Here is a 21,531-nt window from a genome sequence, read left to right as displayed (position 1 = left end):
AAAAGAAATCCATTCGGTAGCAGTAGGAAGGATCTTACTGTCCATCGCCGTCATGCATTTTCACTAGCTGTGGGACCCTCAATGTGCAACTGATGCAGAGCCTGGGCCCTCGGTAGGTAAACCAAGCAGAAGAAGCCTTCGTGAAATGCTTGCCACTGGAGGACATGTTCAACCGGCCCTTCGCTCTATGGTGGCCTTAGGCAGAGGTGGTCTTCTGCCAGTTCGCACCGGTTTGGACGAACCGGTCGTGGCGGCAGCGGGAGGTTCCGCCCACCCACCCAGATGTCATCGTGGACGCTGTGCACATGCGCTCCCAGTTCCGAACCGGTAGCGAAGGTAAGAGGATTTCATGCCTGGCCTTAGGTTCCACAGAGGGCATCCATGCCAGGCTTCCGTGAGCAAGTAGCTAGTTTGGAGTGCCAATCGGATGAATTCCAAACTCCTTGGCAGTTTATGAAGGACTCAGGTTGGACTCAGGAAAGCTCCTTAAAGGAATTGCTGATCCAGAAAGTTGCAGCTGGGATGAGGGTTAACAAATGATGTGGACACTAGCAACAAGAAAATTACAAGCCAGAAGGACATGCTACAACAGGAATGTCAAACCTAATTTCATTGAGGGCCACATCAGGGTTGTGTTTGACTTTGGGGGGGGCATGGTGGGCATGGACAGCTCAATGTCAGTTGTGTTAGGGGCACCTGTGGTGGCCCGAGCACTGTGCCAGCAAAAACAGGCTCCTAAGCCCCGTTTATGGCTGCAACAGCCTCTTGCAAGCCTCTATCAGTAAAAATGGAGCTCAGGAGGGCCGCATAGAGCCTTCCTGAGGAATTACTACTAGTAGTACTGCTACTACTACTATTTTGTGAATAAAGTAGAAGAATCCAATCGAAAGAAACGTGTGTCAAGGAACCAATGTGCGACTGTTAGGGTGTTAACTTCTTTATTCATAACTGTAAAATTTGTACTTGTGCATTGTTCGAGGTCTTGGCTAGTTTAGCTGCTGAGAGCATTTTACTGGAGCACTGCAATAAAAGAAGTTGGAAAATCCATTTCTCGTGTCTGGTGGTTTGCATTGACTTTGCGGCTAGGCTAGGACCCGTTTCATGTACAACACTTAAAATTGATATCTCTCTATCTCTCTCTCTCTCTCTCTCTCTCTCTCTCTCTCCCTCCCTCCCTCCCTCCCTCCCTCCCTCCCTCCCTAACCCTAAATGATCTTCACTTAACATTTATTAAGTGATTTTTACCCCATTTCAGTGGTGGGATTCAAACATTTTTACTACCGGTTTTGTGGGAGTGGCTTGGTGGGCATGCCAGGGGAAGGATACTGTAAAATCTCTATTCCCACTCCACTCCAGGGGAATGATACTGCAAAATCCTCATTTCCTACTGATCAGCTGGGACTTGGGAGGCAGAGAATAGATGGGGGCGGAGTCAGTCAGAGGTGGTATTTATACGGTTCTCCAAACTTCTCAAAATTTCCACTACCGGTTCTCCAGAACTGGTCAGAACCTGCTGAATACCACCTCTGCAGATCCTAAATAAATAAATAAATATATATGAAATAGTAGTGCAATCAGGATGATTAAAATCCCAGTCCTTGTTTCATGCATGCAATATGTGTGATACCCTTCAAAAAAAGGTCATAGCCACACTTTTTGCACTTTTACAGGCATCATTTCCAAGCTTCTGCAACTGGAGGAGAGTTCCTCGGATTTTGTGTGTCTCTGACTGACTTGTGTACGTGTGTCTGTCCATGCGTTCATCACAAGACAATGAAAGCTAAATAAACTAATGCAACGATTGTTTGAGGAACTGCGTCACTTTAAGAAAACAAAATATGTAAATCACCCAAAAGATTATGTGGATTTAGTGTCATGTAAATTAAGTCCATAAAATGTTTATTTTCATTTTATTTTGTCAACCATGTAAAAGATGACAGGTAAAAGTATAAACGTATGTATGAACACAGTAAATGGGTACGAATAAATGGAGACCGTAGGAGAGGGATGGTAGGCACGTTGGTGCGCTTTTATACGCCCCCTTACAGACCTCTTAGGAATGGGGCGAGGTCAACAGTCGCCAATCTTAGGTTAGCAGAGTCTGCTAGACAGAACTGAAGGCCCTGGAATAAAGACAGACTTTCAGTAGCACCTGGAATTTATGGAGAAAGAACCATTTTTGAAATCATCCAATTGGCGAGGATTACATTAAAGGATCAAATAATTGGTGTGTTTGTAACTTAACTTTGAGGCTGGTGAGCAAAGAGATCAAATTTCATTAATATCTTCTAAAACATCAGTTGTGAGTTTGACAAAATGTCCATTAAAAAAAATGCATTACAATCTCAACTCAGCCCCTTCTGACAGCTGGGGGAGGTTGTGACTGAATACGGCTCTGTGAAAGCAGAGCCAATGATGGCGGCGGAGACCAGGGAACCAATGAATAGACTGGTTCCTTAGAACCTCTCTGGATAGAGAGAGCACAGGAAATCACCCACATGTGCTTCGGGTGGCTGCTCCTCATGAGAAGATAGCAGGATGGCAGTTTTTTTCAAGTTTGAGTGCCAGGAGATGATGGCCATCATTAATCTTTCTTGCAACCTCGGTGGACCCTTTTACTGTATACTAAATTCACAAACTGACTTTCTAATCCTTTTGGGAAATTGCTTATTAACCATGGAAAAGCTACTAGAGATCTTCAGTCTTCTTTGGGTGACTTTTGTTGTTTGTTTGGAATATATGAATGAGATGGGGTGATGAGTTACAGGCATCCCTGGGGCACTCTCCTTCACATGTGGCTGCTGTGCTGACTGATTATTGGTTGACTAAGCCATTGTGATGTAATATGATACAATAAGAGAGCTCCACTTGGTCATTGCACTGGACAAGTGGCAGTCTGATTTCAATCTTCAGGTAGCAACAAGGATATCCTCTGTGTCATCTCCTTCCTTTATTCTTGAACCCGTAAGCACATCTAAAAGTTGCCTTATTGATTGGGTGTCTGGATGCATGCAGATGTCATGTAGGCTCACGAGAGAACTTGAAGATGGGTGGAAAGATCGCAGACCAATTGTGAAAACGATTCAGATGTGGTTTACTTATGCTCACACCATTTGAAAACCCTTCCGCTGATTTCTACAAAGGTTTCAGGGCTCAGTTTCCTTGTAGTGATCTAAGGATCCTAAACCTTTTCTCTTATTTCGATCAAGGAGAAGGAAGGTGGAGGTCCTAGCAGCCATTCTCTTTTTCACATGCTAGATAACGGGAAGGAAAGTTACGGTTTTGCAGGAAAGGCTCTACGGTCAGTAATCAGCCAGAGTAAAGTAGTCCAAGGATCACTACAAGGCCAGTTAAGATACTTTGCAGACTGAGGACCCAGCTGCATATGGGTTGGGTGGTCCATGCAGAGCTCTAGATTCTTCAATTCTGGGTTTTTAATGACATAAAAGATAAAACTCCAGGGGAAGAAGTATATTGTATTTTTGAACATATATGGTTTATTTTTTTTAATTAATCTGTGTCATGTTCTAAAAACTCTAATACAGGATGAATGTTCATTTGGACTAAGAAGATAAAATGGCTCCCAAACCACCTCCCAAACCACCACGTAGGTTGATTATGCTCTTCTGATTTCCTACCACTTTCTAGAAAGCATTGCAGATGCTGCCTCCTTTTCCATAACGTCTCCATTGAGGTTAAGCCCAGAGAATGTGTTCTCCCAAACTATTCAATTCCATAGAAAGATTGTTTCAGGGGCCTAAGTGCAAGGACAAAGGGAGGGGTCCTGTGCCTGGAATGCATGAGACCACCTTGCAGGAAAGAGGAGGGGTCAGGGGAAAAGGAAGGCTCACCCTCACAAATGATTAAATGACCCATTTGTCTTCTTTCAGCGCCAAAGAATGTTTTCGAGCGATTCAGTGACTACCTGGATTCAGATCGAGGCAAAAAAAGAACAAAAATATTGGTAGCCATCTTCTTCGTTCTTGCTGTGTTGATGTTCTATCTGTGTAAGTTGTCTTCTTACAAGAGATTGAGAAAGGCTTTGTCTGAAGGTCCTGTTGAACATGCTTTAACGGGAGCACTGATTTTCTCCCCATGCCCCAAAGGCTCTGTATTCTAGTCCTTTGAGTATAAACTGAGAGCAAACCCCACCTCTTACTAGTGCTGATGATGTTACCTAGTTAGGTCACAAAATGTTTTCAAGGAAACAACCAAGCTCAGAGAGCACTAAGGACCTCTCATTTCAACCCTGAGCTGGAAAAGTTCTCCTTTATTGCTACCATTCAATTTCAACGAATTAGGCTAGGAGACCATTAAGTTTCTCTCATTCTCACTCAGGAAAACTTTATTGGCTCTGCTTTGCCTGCTTAGGGAAAAATAGTTTTGGTGATATTTTAGTAACTTCTTTTCAACTTCTTTGTAAATCAACATCCCAAATCCTCTGACCCTTGTACCAACTACAATGACACAATTTCTCTTTTGAAAAACATCCTAACTGAGGTGGCTAATAATATCACAGCATAACAGCATAAGGCAGTAATGATGAGCACAAAGAGGATCTCATCCAATGCAGATTCGCTCCCACCCTTTGTTACCAGGGCCAAACATGGACACTTACAATAAAAGATAAACAAAAGTTAGTCACCATGGAAATTTGAGATTTGAGAAAATCTGCTGGAGTTACTAGAAGAGATAAAATCAGAAATGAGACCATAAGAGAATTGGCACAGAACCAATCTTAAGCTACATTAAAAAAACAGCCAAAGCAGTGGTTTGCTCACTTGGAGAGGATGTCGTGGGATTCTATACCTTACATGACATATACAAAAAGAGGAGAAGGTCAAAGAACACGAGGCAGACCCAGAAAATGGAGAGACGCCATCAAAGACACACAACCACAGTGTTAAAAATGTTGTTGGAGCATTCAAAACTTTTGGAGGGAAGACTTTCCACTGATTAATTGTGTAAACTGTAAGTCGAGGTCTCATAATTAATCAAACAGACATTGGGCAATGATGGGGCAAGTCCACAGAATTATTTTATATACTTTTTCCAGAGGTTTTGTTCTTTATACCTCTGGAAAAAGCTCAACGGAGGGAAAGTGCTACACATGTCTTTAGTCTTTAGTCTTTATTGACATTTATAGGCCGCCCTTTTCCCTGAGGGGACTCAGGGCGGCTTACAATCAATGGGAAGGTGGTGTAGGACAAAACACAAGAAAGAAAAAATGTGAATAAAAAAAATAAACCGATAAAACACAACATTCATTCAGCATTCGGGTGGGACAAGGTTCGGATCTTATCCCCAGACCTGACGGGATAGCCAGATCTTGAGGGCTGTGCGGAAGGTCTGGACGGTGGTGAGGGTACGAATCTCCACGGGGAGATCGTTCCAAAGCGTCGGAGCTGCAACTGAGAAGGCTCTCCTCCGCGTAGTCGCCAGTCGGCACTGACTGGCGGAAGGAATTCGGAGGAGGCCTACTCTATGCGATCTGATGGGACGGAGGGAGGTAATTGGCAGAAGGTGGTCTCTCAAATAGTCAGATCCACTACCATGGAGGGCTTTATGAATGGTGAGTAGCACCTTGAAGCGCACCCGGAGATCAACAGGTAGCCAGCGCAGCTCACGGAGGATCGGTGTTATGTGGGCGAACCGTGGTGCGCCCACGATCACTCGCGCGGCCGCATTCTGGACTAGCTGAAGTCGCCGGATGCTCTTCAAGGGCAGCCCCATGTAGAGCACATTGCAGTATTCCAGCCTAGAGATCACAAGGGCTCGAGTGACTGTTGTGAGGGCCTCCTGATTCAGGTAGGGCCGCAACTGGCGTACCAGGCAAACCTGGGCAAATGCCCCCCTGGTCACAGCTGACAAATGGTGGTCAAAAGTCAGCTGTGGGTCCAGGAGGACTCCCAAGTTGCGGACCCTGTCTGAGGGGTATAAATTTTGACCCCCCAGCCTGAGTGATGGAATATTAGCCAAATTGTTGGGAGGGAAGCACAACAGCCACTCGGTCTTGTCCGGGTTGAGTACCAGTTTGTTAGCTCTCATCCAGTCCTTAACGGCCTCAAGACCCCGGTTCATCATGTCCACCGCTTCATTGAGTTGGCACGGGGCGGATAGATACAACTGTGTATCGTCCGCATATTGATGGTATTTTATCCCATGCCTCCGAATGATCTCACCCAGCGGTTTCATGTATATGTTGAATAGTAGGGGGGATAAGACCGAGCCCTGCGGCACCCCATAAGTTAGGGGCCTCGGGGACGATCTCTGCCCCCCCACCAACACCGACTGCGACCTGTCCGAGAGGTAGGAGGAGAACCACTGCAAGACAGTGCCTCCCACTCCCACCTCCCGCAGTCGTCGCAGAAGGATACCATGGTCGATGGTATCGAAAGCCGCTGAGAGGTCGAGGAGAACTAGGATGGACGCATGGCCTCCATCTCTGGCTCTCCAGAGATCATCGGTCAATGCGACCAAAGCGGTTTCTGTGCTGTAACCGGGCCTGAAGCCGGACTGGAAGGGGTCAAGATAGCTAGCTTCCTCCAAGGTACGCTGAAGCTGGAAGGCCACCACCTTCTCAACAACCTTCCCAACAAAGGGAAGGTTGGAGACTGGACGATAGTTATTAAGAATGGCTGGATCCAAGGATGGTTTCTTCAGGAGGGGTCTCACCACCGCCGCTTTAAGTGCGGCGGGGAAGTGCCCCTCCCGAAGAGAGGCGGTAACAACCGCCTGGATCCAGCCTCGTGTCACCTCACTGCTGTTGGCAACCAGCCAGGAGGGACACGGGTCCAGTATACAGGTGGAGGCGCTCACAGCTCGCATAGCCTTGTCCACATCCCCGGAGGCAACATCCTGAAACTCAACCCAGAGATGGTCTGCCAAGTTATTCCCCTGTGTCTCGGCTGGATCTGCGGGAGTGGAGTCCAAGTCCGACCGAAACCGAGCAACTTTGTCCGCCAAGAACTGGACATAATCCTCAGCCTTACCCTGTAAGGGGTCCCCTGCCTCCCTCCTATTTAGGAGGGAGCGGGTTATCCTAAACAGGGCGGTTGGGCGGGACTCGGCGGACGCAACCAAGGTGGCAATGTGTGTTCTTTTAGTTGTCCTTAATGCCCGGATGTATTCCTTGGTGCATGCTGTCAGAAGTGCTCGGTTCGATTCGGACCTATCGGACCTCCACACGTGCTCTAGGCGTCTCCTCCGGCGCTTCATCTCCCAGAGCTCCTCGGTGAACCAAGGAGGCCTCCGGGATCCGCCGACCCGGAGGGGCCGTAGTGGCGCAATCCGGTCAAGAGACTCCGATGCTGCCAAGTGCCAGGCAGCAACAAGAGTCTCCGCCGAACTGTGGGCGAGAGTATCAGGAATATCCCCAAGCTCCGTCTGGAACCTTAGAGGGTCCATAAGTCGCCTGGGGCGGAACCACCTGGTCGGTTCCTCCTCCCTACGGTGGGGGTTTGGCCTCCGGAAGTCTAGCCTCAGTAGGCAGTGGTCTGACCACGACAGGGGTATGATCTCATTACCCCTCAGACCAAGATCACAAATCCACTGCTCCAAGAGGAATACGAGGTCGAGTGTGTGACCCGCTGAGTGGGTTGGGCCTCGAATTACCTGGGTCAAGCCCATGGCTGTCATGGAGGCCATGAACTCCTGCGCTCCATCAGAGTGTTCACCGAGCGAAGGCAAATTGAAGTCCCCCAGAACCATAAGCCTAGGGAACTCAATTGCTAGCTCGGCTACCGACTCGAGGAGCGAGGGGAGGGCTGCTGCAACGCAGTTGGGAGGCAGGTACGTTAGCAGCAGACCTACTTGACCTTTGAGGTCCAACTTCACCAGTAGGGACTCACACCCGACAAGCTCCGGAGCAGGGATCCTACGAGGTACCAAAGACTCCCGGACAACAATAGCCACACCGCCACCCCTTCCCTGGGCTCTTGGCTGATGAAGCACCTGAAATCCGTCTGGGCACATCTCTACGAGGGGGACTCCTCCCTCCGTGCCCAGCCATGTCTCAGTAATACATGCCAGGTCTGCCCTCTCGTCTAAAATTAAGTCCCGGACGAGAGGAGCCTTGTGAACAACAGACCTGGCATTTAGCGACAGCAGCCTGAGACCAGGGTCCTGATTACTCGCGCCATCTGACCTTGGAGTGGGACTCATAGGGCCGGAAGGAGGGATCTCTGTGATGTAGCGATCCCTCCTTCCCCGGTAATGGCCAGCCCTAAAGTCCCCGCCGTATCTGCCTCTCCCTGTTATGACCGCGATGCTCCGACCCTCTCCCGTGGGCGTAGTCCCCCCAACCACCCCAATGGCCCCCACTTTCCCCGGCAGCTCCTCCGAATCAGACATACTCATTCACTCACCCAAGCAGTCCCCACATAGAAGTTAAAACATATAAAATACAATAATAATAAATGGTAAAAGTGGGACCATTCACTCAATCACATACAATCCCATGCACTCACCATACCAATTTAAAATTGCGCAAGAAAGGAGAAACTTAATGTTTTTGAACTTCTCCTCTGTGGAGTCCAGCAAAAGGGGCAAAACCCAAGAGTTTAAAGAGTTTAAAATAGTTGGAGGATTGTCGAGAGCCAACCTCTTCTGCAGGGCAGACCGTGAGCTATTGACCACCAGGTTGTCACAGATAATAATAGTAAAAATATTAATATATTCAGTTACAACCATTGGGATGGAGTTTAACACCTGACTTTCTCTTCTTTCTCTGCTACAGACAAACGTGAATTGAATAAGAGTAAGAACCTTATACTGGCAGTGGCTTCAATTCGACAATTTGCTCTGGAATACGATCCAAGTTTACAGGGCAAGACTGGTAAGCAAGGATCCAGCAGTTCAGAAACAGCTGCTTGATTGCAATACAACGGGGCAGCTTTTAAGATCGGGCTCGAGAAGGTGCAACTAGGTTATGTCCAGTTGAGAGACTGGAGTAACATCCTGTTGCACATGGCCCTGAGGCAAGATTCACGGAAACATGGTCCCTCCGTTGAATGAGCTGCCAACGTAATAAATTCAATGTTTTCTGAGGTCGGCTCCCAGCCCGATCTGCCCGTTGAAGAGATCATCCTCAAAGGTCTAAATGGAGAGCGATAATTATGGACGAGGATTTTGCAGATCTCATGTTCGTTAACTGTCCTTCATTCAAAATCTTCCACGATTCCATCTTCTTCTCTCATGGTCTCTTTAATCAAATTTATAAGAATTGGGACATGATTTGATACTTACTATAGATTTTTACTGCACATCTCTTGACTTAAATTGCTGTATGTTTTTAGACATGGAAATTCTTGCTGCAGTTCATCTCCATACATTGCATCTGTTGAACTGGACCTTAAAGAACGAAGAGCTACAAAGGGAACTGGGTAAGTTAATCAAGTCTGCAAACCTTCAGAATAAACAAATTCCCTTTCCTGAAGCATTTCTGGAATCTCAAAGTGGTCTATAATCTTTAATTTCAAACATCTAACCAAAGTTTATGATACCTGATGCTTCCAAATAGCTAGTAAGTTTTGTCTCTATATCCACAGTTCCTTTTGCGCAGATATATAGTCTAAACCTCTGGTATATAATTAACAATACAGCAAAGTTGAAGAATGCTAAATAGTAACCCTTGTATTGAGCCTGCAATAATACATTCAGGTAGTCCTCAACTTATGACCACAATTGAGCCCCAAATTTATGTTGCTAAGTGAGAAATTTGTTCAGTGAGCTTTCCCCATTTTATGACTTTTCTTGCCACATTTGTTGAGTGCATGAGTGCAGTTGTTAAGTTAGTAACATGGTTGTTAAGTGAATCTGGCTTCCCCCTTGACTTTGCTTCTCAGAGGATTGCAAAAAGTGATCACATGATACTGAGGGACTACAGCTGTCATAAATATGAACCAGTTGTCAATCCTCCGAATGTAAATCACATGGCCATGGGGAAAAGTGTGAAAAAAGGTCATGTCATTTTTTTCAGTGCTGTTGTGACTTCGAACGGTCACTAAATGAACTATTAGAAGTCAAGGACTACCTGTATTGGCTTTAGTTTTTATTCCGAGACATTAGTCGTGTCTTAGTTTTAGGGCAGAAGTCCTAAGTTTCTTTCCATAAAAGTAACCCCTAAATTTCAACATTTTGTTGAAAAGTGGAACAAATGTAAATTTAGATATGTCACCGAGGATTGCATTACTGTTGCTGGTGGAAAAACGGGATATAAATGAAACAAAAAAGAAGAGGAATTGATTGTAAATTTGATAATGGAAGCTAGATTAGTGATGACTAAGTATTGGGGACGAAATTGGGATATTCAAAGAAATGAGTGGTATAATGAAATTTGGAGTATGGCAACAAATGATATATTAACAATTTTCAAAAGGGATGATTAAAGCAAACAATACATAAAGAAGGGAGAATGATAATAAACTATACTGCATGGAAGATGGACTTTTTGGTATTAAATATTATGGATGCTCAGGTAAAATAGGATATAAGGATTTGATGTTAATAGAGGATTTTACAAATAAGTAAATGAAATGTCAGCATGTGGTTATGGACTAAATCTTTGGCATAGTTAAGGTTGAAGGATGTTTAAATAACTGTAGTTAACTAAAAGTGGAGGTATAATGATGTCAATATGGTAAACATTTGAGTTAAGATATTTGAATTAATATGAATTAATGGAAGAGATGCACCAAAACATGTTGTAACCAGCTGATATACTTTTTTAATATAATATATACCTGTGTTGTTTTTTCTTTTTTTGTTTTTTCTTTTTTCTTCCCTGCCTTGTCCTTTGTTCTTTTTGTCTTTCTTTTGGGGGGGGGGATTTTTTCTTTTCCCACTGGTGTGGGCATGTATTGTTTAAGAGTATTATTATTAATATTTTAAAATAATAATTACAGTCAAATGAAAATGGATATATGACGATGGTGATATGTATGAATATCTGAGTTAAAACACTTGAGTTAACATGAGTTATGTTTGTTGACTGTGGACGAGATGTACGAAAGTTTATTTGTGACCGACTGATACACTTTCTATAGCATGTAAAGAAGGATGTTGTACTTGTTTTAAATTAAAATGTTTTTAAAAAATTTAATAAAAAAAAAGCAAACAATTATAATGAAATATGGGGAGGGGTATTATTATTAGGTGGTTAATCTTTGGTGAGATTCACAGCCTTTGGGGCTGGTTGGTATCTCAAAAGCTCGAATTCTAACCAAGGACCTAGGAACTGTTAAGGTAACGTCGGAGGATATAAGCTGTTCCAAGTAGGGTGGTTTTTTTGTAGAGTCAGAATGTTCAAGTCTGATAAATTTAGAATTTCCAAATAGCGAGGTAGCCCTTTGGGTATTGCTCCAAGGGCTCCAATTACAATCGGGACAACACACAATTTCTTTTTCCACAGTCGCTCAACTTCAATTTGCAAGTCCCGGTACTTTGTGATTTTTTTCTTGCAGTTTATCTTCAATTCGTGCATCTCCAGGTATTGCAATGTCAATGAACCATACTTTTTTTTTCTTTTCAACTATTGTTATGTCAGGTGTGTCATGGGCCAAGTGCCTGTCAGTCTGAATTGTGAAGTCCCACAAGAGCTTAACTTTCTCATTCTCTAAAACCTTCTGAACCTCATGTTCCCAGTGGTTTTTTGCTGTACTCAAATTTAAACTTTTGGCACAATTTCCAGTGAATGATCTTAGCAACGTGATCATGGCATTGTAGGTAGTCAGTTTGTGAAATTTTGCTGCACCCACTGATCAAGTGGTCGACTGTCTCGTCTTTCTCATTACAGAGGCGACATTTGCTCTTGTTTAAAGGTTTTTATTTTCCATTTTATCATTTTCATACACTCACATATATACTGTGCATAGCCGGTGCCATACAACATTAAACAATAATTGCAGCAATTCCTCTTGTCAATAATACCCCCGAAAATACAAACCCAATATACCTCTTCCCCTCTTTATACACCTCTTTCTTCCACCCCTCTCCAACTTTCTATCTTCCCTTCATCCTCCTCCTCTACCCTACTTCCCCTCCCCCTCTACCACTCCTCTCCCGATCCTCTCCCTCCCTTCCTTCTCACCATCCCTCCCATCCTCTCTCCCGTCCCTCTCTACCCGTCTTTCTTCTATCCCACTCCTCCTCCCCTTGGTGTATTTCCACTATATGTCAGTGTACTTAACTTATCCTATTTTTACAGAGAAATTATAGAAAAACAGTATACATGTGAAGTCATATTACATTGAAATCTAACCTAGTATATATCCCTCCCTCCCCCCACCCTCCCCCCCAACCCCCCACCTCCCTCCCCCCCGACTTCCCAGAGCCCGTACATGGTATAGATTTTTAACAAACACAGTCTAAAATATATTGAGAAAAAAAAGGGGGTTAATAACATCTCTACATTGATCTTAGCTTCTTCTTGCTAAGCTAACTTTAAACAATTTAAATCATTCCTGATCTTAAGCGTAGGCTAACTGGAATTTCTTAGTCCCGTATTTTTTTTGTATATAATCAATCCATTTTTTCCAGTTTCGTTTATATCTCTCATTTGAATGATCTTTAAGATATGCCGATATTTTAGCCATCTTGGTTAAATTTGTAACTTTCAATGTCCATTCTTGAGTTGTAGGCAAGTCTTCCTTCTTCCAGTATTGCGCCACCAACAGTCTTGCTGCCGTTATTAGGTGCAGAATCAAGTTAGTCTCTACCATTGTAAAGTCAGTACTTATACCTAGTAAAAATAACTGAGGAGTGAACTTTATCCTTCTTTTGAAGATATTTTGCATATTCCACCATATTTTTATCTAAAATGCCTTAACCTTTTGGCAGGTCCACCATATATAAAAATGTGTAGCATCGAGAGAACCACATCTCCAACATTTAGGCTGTAAATTCGGATATATAGAAGCCAGCTTTTTAGGATCTAAATGCCATCTATAGAACATCTTATAAAAATTTTCTCTCAAGTTTTGAACTTGTGTAAATTTCACATTTCTTACCCAGATTCTTTCCCATGTATCCAACATTATTGGTTCTTCAATATTTTGAGCCCACTTTATCATGCAATCTTTAACTAATTCTGTTTCCGAATCCATCTGTATTAATACATTATATATCCTCTTTATATGCATTAAGCTTTGATCTCTTATTTGTTTAAACAGATTATCCTCAACTTGGATAAAACCAATTTTTTGATCTATTTTCCACCTGGCCTGTAATTGGCCATACTGGAACCATGTTTGAACTACCTTCTCCTCTTTTAATACCTCTGAAGATTTTAGTTGTAGAACCCCCCTTTCGGAAATGAGAAGTTGTCTGTAGGTGGTTCTATCCTGTTTTTGTGCTATATTCATATTTTCAATTGCATGTCTAGGAATTGCCCACATGGGTAACTTATCATTTAGTTTATATTGATATTTTTTCCAGACCCGCAGTAAAGCATTTCTTAAGATATGACTTTTAAAATTCTTATCCAATTTTTTGTTGAATAACAAGTAAGCATGCTAACCATATACCAGATCGTGTCCCTCGATATTCAGTATTCTGTCGTTGGTTAAATGGGTCCAATCACTAATTGCGGATAGCGCCACTGCATCATAATATAATTTTAGGTTAGGTAATTTCAAGCCTCCTCTCTCGCGTACATCTTGCATTATTTTCATCTTTACCCTCGGCTTCTTTCCGGCCCATACAAATTTGTTGATACCCTTCTGCCATTCTAAAAGATTCACATCTTTTTAAAGTATAGGTAACATTTGAAAAAGAAATAAAAAATTTGGTAAGGTGTTCATTTTCACTGCCGCTATCCTACCCAGCAAAGATAAGTGCAATTTCTCCCATTTTTTCATCTCTATCTGTATACTCCGCCAAAGTGGTTCATAATTGTGCTTATATAATTTCCCATTTGAGGCTAAAATATTAACCCCAAGATATTTGACTTTTTTAACTACCTCACATCCTAGCATCCCTCCTAGTTCTTCCTTTTGTTTAATATTCATATTTATAGCTAATATTTTTGTTTTTCCTAAATTTATTTTAAAACCAGACACTTGACCATATTGATTAATCGTATTCATTAAAACCATACTAGATTCCTGCGGTTGTTCCAATATTATGACCAAATCATCCGCAAAAGCGCGGAGTCTGTATTCTTGCTGCCTAATCTTGATCCCTGGCAAGATGTTGTTTGTTTCCAAATAATCCATCATGTTATCTGCAATAATGCCTGTGAGTAATTTGAAGGTTGTTGGCAAGCATGTTATTGGTCTGTAGTTTTCAGGTGTTGTTCCTTTAGTTGCATCTTTCTGAATCAAGTATGTTTTTCCAGTTGTCAACCATTCATCAATTTGGCCCTTTTGTAAAATTTCATTCAGTTGCCTGGCCAATATTGCATGTAAACTGGTCAGATATTTGAGCCAGAAACCATGTAATTGGTCCTTTCCAGGTGATGTCAAATTCTTTACCTTTTTAACTCGATTTTTGACCATCTCAGTTGTTATTTCTAATACTTGCATTCGCTTGTTGCCAATGCTTTTCTCAAAGTTATGTATCCACTTTGCTTCCTTGTTGTAGTCCTTTGCATTTTCCCACAATTCTTTCCAGAATTCAACTGTGGCCTGTTTTTCTGGTTTTTCACTTTTGGTGTCACCATTTACATTAAGACTTTGATAAAAACGCCGTTGGTCTGATCGAAATTGCTGATTTTCTTTATATTGGATGATTCGTGCCTCATATCTTTCAATTTTTCTAGCTGTTGCTGTTATCTGCTGTTTTACAATCTCTACAGCTTCATTGATGTTTCTTGTATCCAATCTATATCGTCTGATTAGCCGATCTATGATTTTGTTGTTTTTAAGCCGTTGCTCATGCATGTTCTTTAAGTTACTAGCATCTGCCCTTAATTTTTTGATTTTTTGTTCTAAACGGATTTTCCACTTTGGCTTTGATGCTTTTTCTGTTGTGTGACTAGGTACTTTAATTTTAATGCCTAGTTCATTAGTGACTATTACAGCTGCGCTGTACATTAACTGGTTTGTTTCCAAGATGGATCCCGGTTCAATTGTTGAAAACACTGCATTAACCATTTTCATGATAGGGGCCAAAATTTTCTTAGGCACAGTTTTTAGTGATGGTAAACGTTGCCTTTCCTCATTAAGCAGAAAATGCTCCATGATCTTATCCTTCAATTCTTTTTGTTTTTGAGTTAGTTCATCAGTTGGTTCAGTGATAACTGGTTCTAGTGGTGGTGATGTTATTTCCTCCCCGAGAGCTTCTTCTGGGAGTTCTACTTTAGTGTCTTTAGTTGTGTCTTGAATATCAGTTATTTCCGCTTGTGATATTGTTTTTTGGGTATTGCAATTTGCCTGAATTTCCTCATGTTCAACTTCACTAAACACTTTATTCCGTATAATAAATCGCCTTTGATCTGCTAGTCGTTGTTCACTAACATTTGAATCTGGATATTGTTGTTTCCATAATTCATACATTCGCTTTAAATAGCCTCTTTTTTCTGGCTCTGAGTTGTAGTAACAGGCCATTATGGCACGGTTTTCATCTGCACTATATTTTTGTCGTTTTGTTGGCTGGTCCACTTGTAGCCCACTTGTCGACGGATGTCCAGGGACCCCAACATCCGCCGCGGCCCTTGTTAACCCGCGCAACGACCGATGCGGTATGGAATTCTTATTTGTTTTTTTCACCATATTGTATGGGTTGGCCGGGGTTTTTTTACGGGACCAGATGCCAACCTGACCCCAACCCTCCTCCTTTCTCATCTGGGCTTGGGACCGGCAACGGCGGAGTTCGGGCTTGGGACCGGCAACGGCGGAGTTATTATTATACAATTGTATCACAGCGGCCAGTTGTTTCGCCGGATTTGGCATTGGTTACTAGTCGGGCCCCACCCAGGGGCCTAGGACGTCGTAACGTATTTTCATAATATGCGTGCAGATCCAAGCAGTGCAGCTTTTTGCATTTGACTGATGGTGATTATTATACAATTGTATCACAGCGGCCAGTTGTTGTTGTTATTATTATTATTATTATTATTATTACACAATTGTATCACAGCGGCCAGTTGTTTCGCCGGATTTGGCATTGGTTACTAGTCGGGCCCCACCCAAGGGCCTAGGACGTCGTAACGTATTTTCGTAATATGCGTGCAGATCCAAGCAGTGCGGCTTTTTGCATTTGACTGATGGTGATTTTGTCAATTTTTAACTGTTTTAAATGTAATTCCAGTGCTTTTGGAATAGCACCCAGTGTGCCAATTACCACTGGAATTACCACTGCTGGTTTGTGCCATAGTCATTGAATTTCGATTTTTAAGTCCTGGTATCTTGCGATTTTTTCATGTTCCTTCTCGGCGACCCTGTTGTTGTTGTTGTTGTTGTTGTTGTTGTTATTATTATTATTATTATTATCCTGTTCTGTCCTTCCAGAGGACTTGGGATAGGTAGATGTGCTTGTTTGAAGATGTGAAAGAAATCAGCGCAGGATGTAAAGTTGTTGGGAGTCAAGCTGCCTTTTGCAATTGACTGATGGCCATTTGTCAATGCCGATGGTGTTCAGAAAGTGCTGCAGTTTTTGATTTATTCTTATTTAAAATAATTTGAAAAAGTAAAATAATTGAACAGTGCCTCATGGAAGGACAATGAAGCGCATGGCCATTCAGAGATGCCTTGAACCATGAGATAAGAGGCCAATAAGCTTAATAAATAAAAAAATACAGAAAACAGTTTTGAAATTTTAGGGAGAGCACTGTGCTCCAACAGAAGTACACAATTAACTTTGAATGGTGAATTGATTTTTAATGTTAGAATATGCTTACAAGATTTTTGAACTAACTAATGTTGTTCTTTTGTTTTCTCCACTGGTTCACAGATATTCTTACTGAAATGCTTCCAGGCTGGCAAGCTTTCGAAAAACATCTCTACTTCTTTTCTACAACACGAAAAAATTGGCAGGAGGCTCGTGATGACTGTATGGCGAGGCATACTGCAGATTTGGTTTCTTGTAGATATGGTGAAGAACAAGTGAGTACAGGCATATATGTCACCCTTTTTCTAAAATAGCTGCTTCATGAAAAAGTCTCAATTACTTTTCCAGAATGAAAATAAGTTGCCTGGTGGTTGAAAGTGGGTGCAACTAGGAAACTGCCTGGATTCCTAACACAGGAGAAGGAGAGCAAGTGAGAGTAAAAGAGGCAGAAGGGAGCAATAGATACAGGAGAGGAGAGGAGAAAGGAAACAAAAGGAAACGAAAGGAAAGCAGAGTGATGGGAAGGGAAACAAAAAAGGGAAGGGAAGGTAGAAATTATCTGATTGAAACCCCTTCCTCATATCCTCATCCTTGTGATCTGAAAACACTGGGAGAGTTCCTCTTCCATCAAAGGACCGTCCTCTGTAGTGGAATATAACAACTTGCCACAGCCAACTCGTCACAGGACAACTCGCCATGGCCAACCTGCCACAATAACAGTTGTGTGGGACAATTCAATGTAATTATTTAAAAATATGAACTGTGGCAAGTTGTCATAGCTTACCTGTTTACCTTTGCTGAAGCCCCCGAAGCTTCAGAAACACTGCTGGTTGGGAAGGGGAGAGGTTGTCAGTGCTTAGTGGGGTCAGGGGGAATTGGGCCACATATGTCTTCCCCCTTTAAACCTTAATTTGCAATCACCTTTATATTACCTCTCCCTCTCCCCTTTCCTTCTCTCTCACTGTCTATCTCATCTGTCCATCCATCCATCCATCCATCCATCCATCCATCCATCCATCCATCCATCCATCTATTTATCTACCTACCTACCTACCTACCTACCTACCTACCTACCTACCTACCTACCTACCTACCTACTTAATTATTTTTCTCTCCTGAAGGGCTTTATAGATCAAATATCATTGAAAAATAAAGTGGACTATTGGATTGGACTTCATAAGAACTCTAGTGCCTCCAATGGTCTCTTATGGACAGCTGGATATGGGGCAGGAACTTTGTAAGTTTTGAAACAAAATGTAATTATGTGACAAGTTGTGCATCAGGGTGTCATGCCTACCACCAGAGGTGGGTTGCTCCCGGTTCTATCCTGGATCCGAAGGGACATGGTTGGCCGACCCTTTGCATTTACAAGCATTGTCCTGAGCTAAGCCTTTGCAAGGCCGATTTGGTAAATAAATCCACTACTAACCAGAGGCTGACATTTCCCTGCCTGGGGAAGGTTGGTAAGAGAAGCCAGTGTACAGTGGCCCTTGTCCTGAAATGGTTTCCAGAGGCTGCAGCAGGCCACGTGCTTTCTGGGAACAGATCCTCTTCTGAAGGGTCCTTGGTGCTGTCTGAGCTTGGCTGTTTTCCTGCAGCCGTTTTGTTACCCAAACTAGGTAACACCCTCAGTGATGACCTTAGCCCTGATGATGTTAGCTAGATGGGTAATGAAATGTCTGCAAGAAAGCAATCAAGCTCAGAGAGCTCCATTTCACCCCGGAGCTACAAAGATTCTCTTTTATTAGATCAACTTCTGCTGCAGATCTGACAAGGTGAAATATAACCCCTTGCCCTCCCTTACATCTCCCCTTGCCCTTGACCACTAGAAGTCCCTATGGACCTCCTGTTGAATTTCAAGTAGCCACTCCCCCCATCCCCCAATGCCCTGCTGTAAATTTGCCATTAACAAGTTTTCTATTTCATATGGGCAGAAAACCTTAATCTAACAATCACCCATTGTGACTGTGATAGGAGAAAGCTTTAGATTGACTTAGATCTAGACCTAGATCTCTACGTTTGTATCTCTAGTTCTACATATCTAGATCGAGGCTGATGAGTATTTTGGTTCCTTTAACAGGTACTGGCGTAACGGTCAACCCAATGGTGGAAACAAAGAACTCTGCATTGCCATCCTCCCTACTAGCAAAGTTAAGGCCCTTTGGCATGATGATAATTGTGGCGCCCTAAGACCCTTTATTTGTAAGATGGGCCCAAAGGACAAGTGGTTCTACTAATTCAAGACGGTGGAAACGGATTATAAGATCTCCCAACTCAGCTGCATTGGTGTTAATAAATGCATTGTGGGAACCAAATTTTGCCAACCTTCTTTTCTCTGCAAGCATCCTACTTGTCCTTATCATCTTGACAAAATATATCTTACTTACACCATCTGAAAAAACGTATTGAGACTGTGATAAGTTACACAATACTACAATACAGTACAATAATAATACAAAAACTAGCTTCTTTCCGTTCCGTAATGTGTCATTCTTCATATCCCTTAGTGATTGAAGGAAGGCCAAGATGTTACAAGGATAAAATATTATAGGGCAATTTCATCACTGAACAATGACTATAAATTTTGGCAGAAAGATTAAAGAAGGTTTTACAGGCCTATACTCATGAATATCAGTCTGGCTTTTTGCCCAGAATGACTTGGTGCTTCTGGCGGAAAAGAATGAAGATTTTTAATTTTACCTATTTTTTGCTATAGAAATGGTTGCTTTATACTCTTTTGTAAAAGTAAAAAGTTGAGCTTTGATGTTATTATTTTATTGTACTGCACCAAAGGAAGTCAGAAGTTAACCCCCAAAAAATGAATGAAACCTCACATTTGCTTTACGTGGATGACCTGAAGCTTTCTAGAAAAATCAGAACTCCAAATCCCATCACTGACAAACATCGCAAGTGTTGGTGGCGCAGATGTAGCAATGGAGTTTGGCCTAGAGCACGGGTGTCAAACTCAAGGCCCGTGGAATGCTTAGATCTGGCACAGGGGCCACCCTGGAAACAGCAAAGGACTGGCCCACAATGCCTCTGCCAGCGAAAAGGGAGCTCAAGGGGCTGCGTGTGGCCCTCCCGGGCTCTGTTTTCACAGACAGAGTGCTCAGGCCTCCAGAGGCTCCCCTGACATGAGTGACGTCAAGCTGGCCATGCCCCCTGGCCATGCCCCCCGCCCCTCCAAGGTGAAACACAATCCTGATGCAGCCCTCAATGAAATACAGTTCGACCCCTGACTTAGAGCAATGTGCTTTAGTAGCAATAAGGAAGGCTAACCACATGACCAGTGATGGAAGAATCCATCAGGAGCCTACAAATATCTAGGAATTTTACCTTTCTGGATAACATCAGACAAGTTAATAATCTGATTCATAAAGAATACATCTGAAGATTGAGAAGACAAAATTGAACAGTGGAAACAGCATCACGAACTGGGCCAACCTGTGAATCCAATAGACCAGGAGCATCAAACTCAAGGCCTGAGGGCAGGATCAACCCGTGGGGTGGATAGATTTAGCCCGACCCTGGAAACAGTGAAGGACCAGCCTGTGCTGCCTCTGCCAGCAAAAACAGAGCTTGGGAGGGCTGTGGGCGGCTCGCCCGAACTCCATTTTCACTGGCAGAGCTGCAGGAGGCCATCACAGCCAAAGCTCTGGAGCCCATTTTAGCTGGCAAAGCACTCGGCCACCACATTCCCCCCGAACACGAGTGATTTCGAGCTGGCCATGCCCACACTGGTCCCCCAAGGTCAAACACAACCCTGATGTGGCCCTCAGTGAAATCGAGTTTGACACCCCCTGCAGTAGACAGCTGGAAATATTAACTGGACACAAACTGGACTGGACAATTTGACATAAAAAAGGAAGAAAACTGATAATTATTTCCTGGTCATGGCAGAAGACACAATGAACACTCTTTAATTTCATAACATACGGACAGACTTCATCCTTGTTTCAAGTGGGAAATGGTGACCTGGCTAGGAGGAAAGCCCACATTGCATTTGCCAGCGGGAGATGGATTTCAGTCCCTGAGAGATCTCCTCTTCTCAAGTGACAAAGAGTTTGCCGAGCAAGCAATAGCACTTAGACTTCTACACCGCTTCACATGACTTTTACAGCCCTCTCTCAGCGGTTTACAGTCAGAAAAATAGCACTTATTATTGACACTTACAGAGTCGCTAATAGTTCGATTTTTGCCAGAACATCCGTCCTATGGTACGTCTTTCCTGCAGAGATTAGAATAAGCCTAATCCTCCTGGCCTGCCCCCCCCCTCCCACTTCAGCTTCAGAGTGATGGGATTAAGACATGCCCTCAGCACATGATAGGATTAGCCCTCTACCCATCTCACCACATGACACCTGGGAAGATTACAACACCCAGCTAAGATTCACCCAAGCTTGGGACTCAAGATAACCTATACAGTGGTGGGATTAAATTTTTTTTACTACTGGTTCTGTGGGCGTGGCTTGGTGGGCGTTGCATGGCTTGATGGGCGTGGCTTGGTTGGCATGGCAGGGAAAGGATACTGTAAAATCTCCATTCCTTCCCCACTCCAGGGGAAGGTTACTGTAAAATCCCCATTTCCTCCCAATCAGCTGGGACTCAAGAGAGAATAGATGGGGGCGGGGCCAGTCAGAGGTGGCATTCTCCGAATTACTCAAAACTTCTGCTACCAGTTTCCCAGAACTGGTCAGAACCTGCTAAATACCAACTCTGAATCTATAAAGCCACCCCTGCATTACCCCAAGGGAATCTGACAAC

The 21,531-nt window shown here is 43.2% G+C and overlaps 1 protein-coding gene across 1 annotated transcript; it reads left to right on the top strand.

Moving 5' to 3' along the window:
- Window positions 1-2,890: 2,890 nt before the first annotated feature.
- LOC148043734 (snaclec mucrocetin subunit alpha-like) lies at window positions 2,891-19,082 on the top strand. Its single transcript, XM_087723742.1, has 8 exons — window positions 2,891-2,964; window positions 3,546-3,607; window positions 3,891-4,007; window positions 8,738-8,836; window positions 9,297-9,383; window positions 16,891-17,042; window positions 17,889-18,004; window positions 18,848-19,082. The coding sequence occupies exons 2-8, from the start codon at window positions 3,577-3,579 to the stop codon at window positions 19,002-19,004; spliced, it is 759 nt and encodes a 252-aa protein (XP_087579868.1). The 5' UTR covers window positions 2,891-2,964; window positions 3,546-3,576; the 3' UTR covers window positions 19,005-19,082.
- The last annotated feature ends 2,449 nt before the right edge of the window (window positions 19,083-21,531 follow it).

This window comes from Thamnophis sirtalis, unplaced genomic scaffold, assembly GCF_051295495.1.
Source record: "Thamnophis sirtalis isolate CommonGarterSnake01/CBP01778 unplaced genomic scaffold, rThaSir2_p1.2 scaffold_10, whole genome shotgun sequence".
Lineage (NCBI taxonomy): Eukaryota > Metazoa > Chordata > Lepidosauria > Squamata > Natricidae > Thamnophis > Thamnophis sirtalis.
Note: the sequence above shows the minus strand (reverse complement) of the source record. Positions and strands in the feature narration are given on the sequence as shown.

Bases quoted from the DNA above. Each gene is read 5' to 3' on its own strand.
- LOC148043734 (XM_087723742.1), top strand. From the start codon at position 3,577: ATGGCTCCCAAACCACCTCCCAAACCACCAC. The intron at 9,384-16,890 runs GTAAGTTAATCA...ACTGGTTCACAG, and splicing joins AGAGCTACAAAGGGAACTGG to ATATTCTTACTGAAATGCTT. The intron at 18,005-18,847 runs GTAAGTTTTGAA...TTCCTTTAACAG, and splicing joins GGATATGGGGCAGGAACTTT to GTACTGGCGTAACGGTCAAC.